The 9,005-nt window shown below is 38.0% G+C and overlaps 1 protein-coding gene across 2 annotated transcripts; it reads right to left on the bottom strand.

The window, feature by feature from the left end:
* Positions 1 to 4,620: 4,620 nt before the first annotated feature.
* Positions 4,621 to 7,630, bottom strand: LOC133721412 (transcription factor AS1). Of its 2 annotated transcripts, XM_062148016.1 has the most exons (3): positions 7,253 to 7,629; positions 6,990 to 7,050; positions 4,621 to 5,924 (listed from the first exon to the last, which is right to left on the bottom strand). In XM_062148016.1, exon 3 carries the CDS (start codon positions 5,872 to 5,874, stop codon positions 4,795 to 4,797), a length of 1,080 nt encoding a protein of 359 aa, XP_062004000.1. In that variant the 5' UTR covers positions 5,875 to 5,924; positions 6,990 to 7,050; positions 7,253 to 7,629; the 3' UTR covers positions 4,621 to 4,794. The 2 variants fall into 2 exon arrangements, with proteins under 2 accessions (XP_062004000.1, XP_062004001.1); XM_062148017.1 differs by having other exon boundaries at positions 6,886 to 7,630.
* Positions 7,631 to 9,005: the final 1,375 nt, after the last annotated feature.

Genomic DNA, 9,005 nt, shown 5'->3' with positions numbered 1-9,005 from the left:
TTCCTGTCGCAAGTCCCAAGCCAGTTATTTCTGTGGGTTCTCCTAGATGCAAGATGTTTTGAGAAAAGTAGAGCCCCTAAACTGCATTTGAATTGGGCAACTCCCTTAACTGCATTTGAAATTGGCAACTCTGTTAAATGTATTTGAACCTTAAGTAGAGTTGTGAGCCTTAGGTAGAACGTATTGTTGTCATCTGTGTACATGATCTCATTTTAATTTCTCTACTTAGATGACAAGTTGAGAACATCTTATGTTGATGTTGATTTTGTTGTTTTAGATGCTTACTCTTGTTGTTTCATGACCTCTACCTATTGATATGTCCAAAATCCAATACTAGAATTTTGGCCTTAGACATCGGTCAGAAACCGATGTTAAAAAAAAAAACATACCGATGTATTAGTGGTTGATGTTAAAGATCACGAACTTCCAGACATCGGTTAAAAGTAAAAAAATATACATCGGATAAGCAACAAGAACTTATGTAAAACTGTTATTATGATGACATATTAGTGTGTTTAGATATTGTTAAACCTTCATATTTTGGCATTTAATGCTTAATGAAGTATAGGTCCAATAGCAGAAGTATTCATTTTAACATCATTACTCATATTAGAAACGATGTTTTATATGACACCATATCAAACATCGTTTCTAATATAAGTGGGATATTGATACTAGACATTGTTTCCCAAACTGTAAATCGATGTCCATATTGATAGTAGACATCATTCTTCATATTATACACTAGGCCAATAACCTTAACACACGACGCTTTTTACACAACGAAAAAAAAAAAAATTTGTTGTGTGATGTGGGAAAGTGAATCATACAACTCTTTTAAGAAAGCTTCATTGTCTAAAGCTGTTAAAATTAAAAAGATTTTAGCTGGAAGGTGATTGCACAACAATTACAAAAATGATTTGTTGTGTGAATGAAAAAAAAAAGAGCGGCATATTTCCCTCGTACTTTTACTCAAATGGGGCTGGTCTTATTTTCATGAGTATCAGAGTTTTTTCCTCTATGCTTGGTTGTGGCTAGCGGGGCTAGTCGGTTTTCTTGAGCTGAACTAAATTTGTTGTATTTCTTTAAATTGTTGCATGCATCGGGTTTTTTAAGAGATAAATGTGGGAAAGTATGAAATCTTTTTCTTTTTAAATTGTTTATTTTTGTTCACTCACGCTAACGTTTTCATATACTTTTCCCCTGGGCCCTTCGGTTTCAAATGCCCAGTTTGCAGGCGAAATTAGTTGAGGTCGGGCGTACATTGGAGTTGAGCCATAGACAACAGCGTGGCTTCCGCGTTTTTATTTGATTTAGGTTTTCCTTGATTACCCTTGCTATTAGATTTGCTCTAATTACCTGAGGAAATTAATGTTATTTAAGTTGTGTTTTGGTGTCATGTGATTTTGGTTGATGTTGATATGGGGGAGCAGGGTGGCTCCAGGAGAATAAGGATGGGTGATCTAGAAGTGTAAATATGTTTCTACAGGTTTTGGGTAGTCCATTTTTAGAGGAAGTTTCGCCAAATTTTTAGTAGAATTTTTTCTAAGGTGGACCCCGCAAGGCCACTTCGGATTTCAGGGTGAAATCCGGGGCGGGTCCTGTCAGACTGCCTCCCACTCCACCAAGCCGGCGCGTCTCCCCTCTCCTCTTCTTTTTGGGCCAGCATGGCAACCTGGGTCACGGGCTCAGTCACCCTCCTACCCGAGCTTGTGACCTGGGCCGCCCACTGTGCTCTTGCCCCAGATCCGGTGGAAGCTGCAATAGTGAGTTTCTGGTGTCCCAAGCTGCAAAACTGACGTGGTGCCCAGGCAAAACTGAGCCCGGTGAACTTGCTCTTAGCCTCATATATTGGGTCTGCTATAGGTATGTTGTTAGGCTGTAATAAGTTAGCTAGATTGTTGTTATGAGCTTTCATATAAAGCCTTTGTTTTGTATCCCTTTCTTTTTAATCATGTAATTGATCCATTGTGACACAATAGCACAGTTAGCATTGAGAGCAATCTCTCCCATTTCATTTTAAGCTATTCAATTATTCTGATACCATATATGGAAATACAAACCCAATCTTGTGTGCTATCTGTATGGGTTTATCCGTTTATGTGAATCAGTCTTAACTCAATGAATCATCTGTGGCAAATATTGCCCAACATTATCTGTGGCCTATTTTAAAATGTGAAAATTCAAGGTTGCAGGTCACGTTTCAAATATAACTGGAAAAGATTGCTATTACAAACAGAATTGAAGTTGATGCTACATTACATTTCATTCTGTCAAGTTAATAACGCAACTCAAATAGCATTTCAGAGGAGAATACCTACAAGATCAAATAAGGATAAAGATGAACACAATTAAAATCACAAATTCAGATTACATGTAACATCTAGAATCTAGAATGACCATCAATGGCACCATACAGATATTTCTCACCGGCCAGCCATTAGGCCCAGCAAGGCTTGGTGCCTTGGTCTACATCAACCAAATACCTGTGTCTTCATTTCTCATACGAAACTTATTTTTTCTAACTCACTAGTCAGTCATATTCATTTACATTAGGGTATATATATTGATAAAAATGAGATGATCCATAAACACATACACACACTATCTATATATACATATATAGGATGAAACAGTCCCGTTCACCTGGTCAGCTACTGACCAGGGATGATTTGCTCACTTACCGTCCGATTGAAATCGGACGGTTGACAGGTATCTGGATTTTGGGGATGAGATTTATCAACCGTCCTATTTCAATCAGTAGGTAAATGAGCAAATCATCCCTGGTCAGTAGCTGACCAGGTGAACGGGGCTGTAGGATGACAGTATCTCCAATGACTAACTGACTGACCACATATTTAGAATGAAAATTTATTGGTTGACGAAGTGTTATTTTAAGTGAGGATTGATAACTCCTGATCAATCTTAGTCGCTGAAAATTTACAATCAACAAAATACTACGATAAAATTATATAAACAAATATACATATATTTATATATGTAAAGCAATATGTAAATGAATACAAATAAGTAGATTAGAATTCACTGACTTGATCTTGTGAGAGAAATTCGTATGCAGCGCAATGTCCTAAGACAGAAATTCGTCCCGACACCGATGCTGTGGTTGATTGTAGACGTCTGCCCTGTAGGATACAATTCTCGTTCCAAGGCCTTGCACGGATGCCTTGAAACCTGGCAAACTGCACTTGTGTTTCTCTAAAGTGTTTTTAGAAGAAGTGATGTCGAAATATATATATATATATATATATATATATATATATATATATATATATATATATGCAATGAACCTTCACGCCATTTATATAGAGGACGAACAAGAAGACGCAACTGTTCGTTCAATTTGAATTTAATTTGGACAGTTACAACCGTTTTGGATCAGTTTTATCCAAATTTATAAAAAGAAAAAAAATATTTTATTGAAATTTTAATTTCGCCCCAATGCCCTATCTTTGATATATTAAATAAATATATAATACATCCAATGGAAATGGGCTTGCCTCCCATCCAATGGGCCTTCCCTTTGAGCTTGTCCATTTAATATGTTTCTTGTGTAAACATATATAAAGTGACTAAACTAGAGCCGTGTCTTCAATTTGGTATCATCTTCCAATAGGTTCTAACACGAAGAATATGTGGAGATATAAATATCTCATAAGAAAAATACGTTTCATAAACTTTTATGTGATGTGGTTTTAGTCGAGAATATATAGTTTTTCTTATTTTTATGACCTCTGTGAAGAGTTGAAAACATGATATAAAGCTGAAAATTTTCAATAGATCCATCAATGGTTCTAAATGTTGCTGACATAATGGAACCATGATTGACGTGGTGGGAGCCATCGGATACCAAGACGGTTCAGTTCTAAACTTGCCGGTGGACGAAATTTTGATCAAATCGGTTATAAATTGACAGGTTTGGATTTGTATGGAGGTTTTGTCTAGCCAATAATAAAAATCTTTAAATTGTTTACTAGATTATAGTCAGCCGGATACGGAATTGAATTTGACTATTAATGCTCTATTGAAATATCGAATTGGATCAGATGAAATTTTATTTGTTACTCCGGATTTAGGTTTGATTCAATCGGTCAATTGATAGTTTACTCACTTATATATCAGCTGCACTAAGAACCGTTGAAGACATTAGCTCTTAGGCACAAATTTACCACATCACGACCCATTATACTCGAAGAAAGCATAGGAAACTCCCATTTTCACTTTCATGGCAGAAACTGTAACTCTCTTCTATCCCAGATACATTTTAAATGGTTGAAGGAATGCTAAACACATATAAATGGCACGTTTGTGGCAAGGACAAAATGCTAGTATTATTGAGTTTATATGTTTGTCACTGTTTTTAATGCAGAGTTACCAATTGTAGGAGTGGCTATCTTGTACAACATCTGGTGTTTTTAAGAACCAAATTAAACTAATGCAGGACTTGCTTAAGGGATCATCTGATAATCATGTCAATTCGTGAAAGCTAAAAGTTGATTTAATTTCTGAATAGAGCTAAAAACATGACGGGAATCATTTCTAATGTGTGGAAGGATAAGGTTCCAGGCAACAATTCAAATATAATTGTTATAGCTGCTAAAAGGAGAAATAATGTAAGTTAATACTACCTTATATTCATGAGTCCAGGCAATACGCAGAAAGTAGACGTAATTAGGAACCTATGAGAGCATTTCAGAAGAGAATACACATGAGATGAAAATTAAACCAGAAATTCAGACCTCACACAATCTAGAACGAGTTATGACCATGCATTTCTCACCGGCCATTAGGCTCAGCAAGCCTGGGTCTGCCGCCCATCTGCTCAAGAAATTTAGTGAGACGCATATGCTTTGCAGACCATTGATCAGCCAACTTTTGCTCCTTCAATTCGGCATCTCTCCTTAGTCCAGCTATTTGTTCCCTGTATTCTGCTTCGATCCTATCCAGAGCAGCCTTCTGCTCTTCCCTTAGAGCCTTCATCTTCGCCTCAATCTCATCCATTTTCTCCCTCTTCCGACAAGCCTTCTCCGATTCCAGTTGCAACTCTACCCTTCTTAACCTCCAGGAGGCTTCCTTTTTATGTGCTGCCCAAGCATGATGCACTTCCTCCAACTCTCTCGAGCACTCCACCAACTCAGATATCACGAAATTTTCTCCACAAGGGACTGAACCAGGAGGAGGCAGATTGCTCAATACAAAACTACTGTTTTCAGGTCCTCTATCAGGCTGCAGCCAGGGGATTGGAGGAGAGGCTCGAGAGGGTGCAACTGTAGGGGACAGACTTAAGGTAACAGAAGGAGATGGTGGCCTGACATGTGAGGTAACATTTGAATTTGAAAGCCAAGGAGGAAGCATCGATGGCGCTGGAGACACTTCGTTGTGAAGAAAGGCCCCATTGGAAGTGGCCATGAGATAAGCTGGGGCTGGACGCTCCTTCACTAGCTTCTCAGCAAAAGTTTCAAGAATCCTATCGTACTTGCCCTCCTCAATAGGCTGAACAACTGTCTTGTTGTTCTTCTGTTCTCTCTGCTGCTTCTCTTTGAACACTTCCCACCACTTGCCTAATCTTTTAGCAGTACGACCAGGGACCTCAGCAGCGATTTTCTTCCATTTATTACCATGTTTCTCTTGAAGGCAAATGACAAGACGCTGTTCCTCTTCAGTAAGAGATCCTTTCTTGATGCCTGGTTTTAGATAATTCTTCCACCTTTCTAAGCAAGATTTGGCGTCCCTGTTTAGGGGTGTGTTCATGCGCTGTGATACAAGGCTCCACTCCCTTGGTCCATATTGTTTCACATATGCACGCAACAATGCATCCTCTTCAGGTCTCCAACGCTGCCTCTCCTTCATTTCCATGAGCAAATACCACTGTCCATTGCTTCAAACCGAAACTCTTCATAATGTATCTGGAATTCATATGTCATAATATTAGTCAAGCTTCTACTATGATACCATATGTAAGATGTTTGCTTGGGGGATGCGAATAAATAATAATGAAAAATTAAAAATTAAAAGACACCCAAGTGAAAGCAGAGTATGAGCACATAACAAGGAGATTAAGCTGATAGAAATAATAAGGCACCTGCACCAAACCAATAAAATTCTTTATAACGGTCAAAGGTTCACAACAATTCAAGCCAAAGTCGTTTCAAATTGCAGCAAATATGTTGCATGCTCCCTTTAGATCCAGCATAGCAATTTCAACATTTTGCTTCAGTGGCTAATAGCCGAATACAAGAAAGCCACGAAATTAGACCGATGTGTGATCTCATTGTACCATGGCTCAAAGAGAACAGTTTCCTATCTCTATAGCCAGAGCTAAGATCTTGAATGAGAGAAAAGAATGTGAACAAATAAGAATAATGTACCAAAATTACAGAGCAGACTGTGTCACAGACTAGCCTGTCTATGAAACTGCTCTTGGTAAAAAAAAAACCTGTTAGTATTGACCCGTTAATAGACGATTGTAAGACAGGAACAATATGAAAACTAAGGCTCAGAACAATAAAAGGAATGGATAATCAAAAGTAAAAGGATCATTAAGTTCATATTTTCGCCATTTAACAAATTTTATAAATTATAATGGTAGCATATAAACAATCACAACACTTTCAGATTATTCAATCACAATTATATACAATTTGTACTGATTATCAACCACTTAGAAAACCAAAAGGAAGAATAAAAAACCTCAAGATCTAGCCTTCATCCTACTTAAAACTCATTCAACCAAAAAGCCAAAAATAAATAACATCAGAAATCCAGAGTCCTACAAAGAACTGATAATCATCATCAAAAACGGTATTCTTGAAGACAAGGCTTAGAACACCAAAAGCAAATCGTTCAAAATATGATAACCAAACTAACCTTCCTGTTTCAGGTATGAACCAGCAGGTGTACAGCTAAACAAGTACGAACAAGCTTGGAATATATCAATGGCGACCAGGAGAGAGAGAGAGAGAGAGACTTACGTTTGTGCTTAACTCCTCCACCTGAGACCCGAGCTTCGTCTTCGACGCATTTCCTCCTCCACTAAGACGTTGGGATAATAAAAACCGAGAGAAAAGAAAAAAGAAAATAAATTTAATTATATTCCTCTAACTAAATTAAATGCGACTGTGAGAGAGAGAGAATGAAAAAGGCTGGGGGGGACGACGACTCAAACTCCAAGGCAGAGAGTTGAGCAACCCTAGAGGCCTAGAGAGAGAAACCAAAAAAAAAAAAAAATCCCAACCTAGAGAGAAACAGAGAAGAGACTAGACGACTAGGAGAGAAAGAGAGAGATCTGACAGTGAGCGAGAAACAAGGGCACGCGAATGGCCGGCAAGAGCGGCAAAAGCAGCCGGTGACGTCAGGTCGTGAATTCGCTACACCTTCAGAGTCGGACGACCCTCTTATCATGAAAAAGCCTGCACTACTACTGCGGACAAGAGAGAGAGAGAGAGAGAGAGAGAGGAGGGAGAGGAATGAGTGAGTGTGAGTGATTGATTGGGGCCTCGATTTCAGCGCTTATATTGCGTCCCCTTCCTTCTCTCTTCTTCTTCTCTCTTCTCTCTCCTCTCTCTCTGTACGGGTTTTTCTTGGGTTTCGCCAAACCAGCTATATAACCAGTGTTTTGCGGGAGTAATCCCGCCAGTATTAAAGCTAAATCGGTTCCGACGTGGAACGTTAATCACCTGCCTGTCACCTTTAACAAAAAAAACGACAGTCAGGACTTATGGTCGGGACAGCCAATTAATTTGTATTTAATTGTGTATAAACAATTTGAGTTGAGCATTCTAATTGTCATAAATATTTTTTCAACATTGAATCTAAATTAGCTGAGCAGGGGGATTGCAGCAGTGAGTGATTAGGTCTAACCGAACCGGATGGGTTTAATTAACCGGATTCGGGTTTAGATGATGCAACCTGGGGCAGGGGAATCAAGGTACCATGCGACGGCCCGATTTGCATTATTGAGATGCGGGCCATGACGTTCACGTGTCGTCTACTGGGTTTAGGTGATCGGACGCTTTACCCAAACAGTGTCTTTTATATATAGGGGACCCTAGTTACTTTAGGATATATTCAGAGGACAAGCTCTGCCAAATAGGCGAACAATGTTTTTGACCCCGAAAAAAATACTGATTTTTTCCTATTTCTTTTCAACGGTTTGACTATTATTTCTAACAATGGCGTTACGTCCATAGTCTGATCCTCAATTTTCTAAAAAAATGTAGGTGGTTATTAGGGAGAATAAATAATTATATATTTAACGGTTTTATGGAGCTGATCATTTCGGTGCATGTAGTTTAGTCTTGATCTAAATTAGTGAGAGATGATTTTTAACAGAAAATATCTAGCACGAAAAGCCTCTCCAAACATGAAATATAATATATAAAAAATGTATGCAGTGATAGAGTGATTGATCTAACATCTATATTTGATGATCACATCTCTTGCTATTTGTAGTCAATTTTTTTGTTTTAAATAATTAAAAATTATATTTGATGTTATCCAGCTATTTATTCATATTTACGCAAGTAGACGTCGGTGTTCTGAATCCAACAATTACACTCAACGTAAGAAATGACAAATAATTCTTATCAATAATAAAATTGTAGTACGAGATCTTGCTTGAATTTCTAACAAATATGTGACAAAATGTTAAACAAGAAGTCGACAAAAGTGGAGTGTCTCTTCCTTGTGTGCACTTTAACATTATTATAGAGTAGGCTGAGTAGCATTGAGAACTAAATCTCACTTCCTCCTCCCCGGCTCGACTGAATCCAATCTCATCTAGTCGAATCTTGACTCAATATTTTACCCTCGATCGTAACTTACTATACCCAAGGGCAAACTCCAAACACCCTAGCTAGAACCAATACAAGACATGTTTTTGACCTATAATTCTACAACAAATTAAGACTACCAATTAGAAACTTTTTTATATCAGCTCATTCATTGGACAGGCTGCTAAACATGCAATTGCAATCATCCCATAACTA

The sequence above is a fragment of the Rosa rugosa genome, chromosome 7, assembly GCF_958449725.1.
Source record: "Rosa rugosa chromosome 7, drRosRugo1.1, whole genome shotgun sequence".
Lineage (NCBI taxonomy): Eukaryota > Viridiplantae > Streptophyta > Magnoliopsida > Rosales > Rosaceae > Rosa > Rosa rugosa.
Note: the sequence above shows the minus strand (reverse complement) of the source record. Positions and strands in the feature narration are given on the sequence as shown.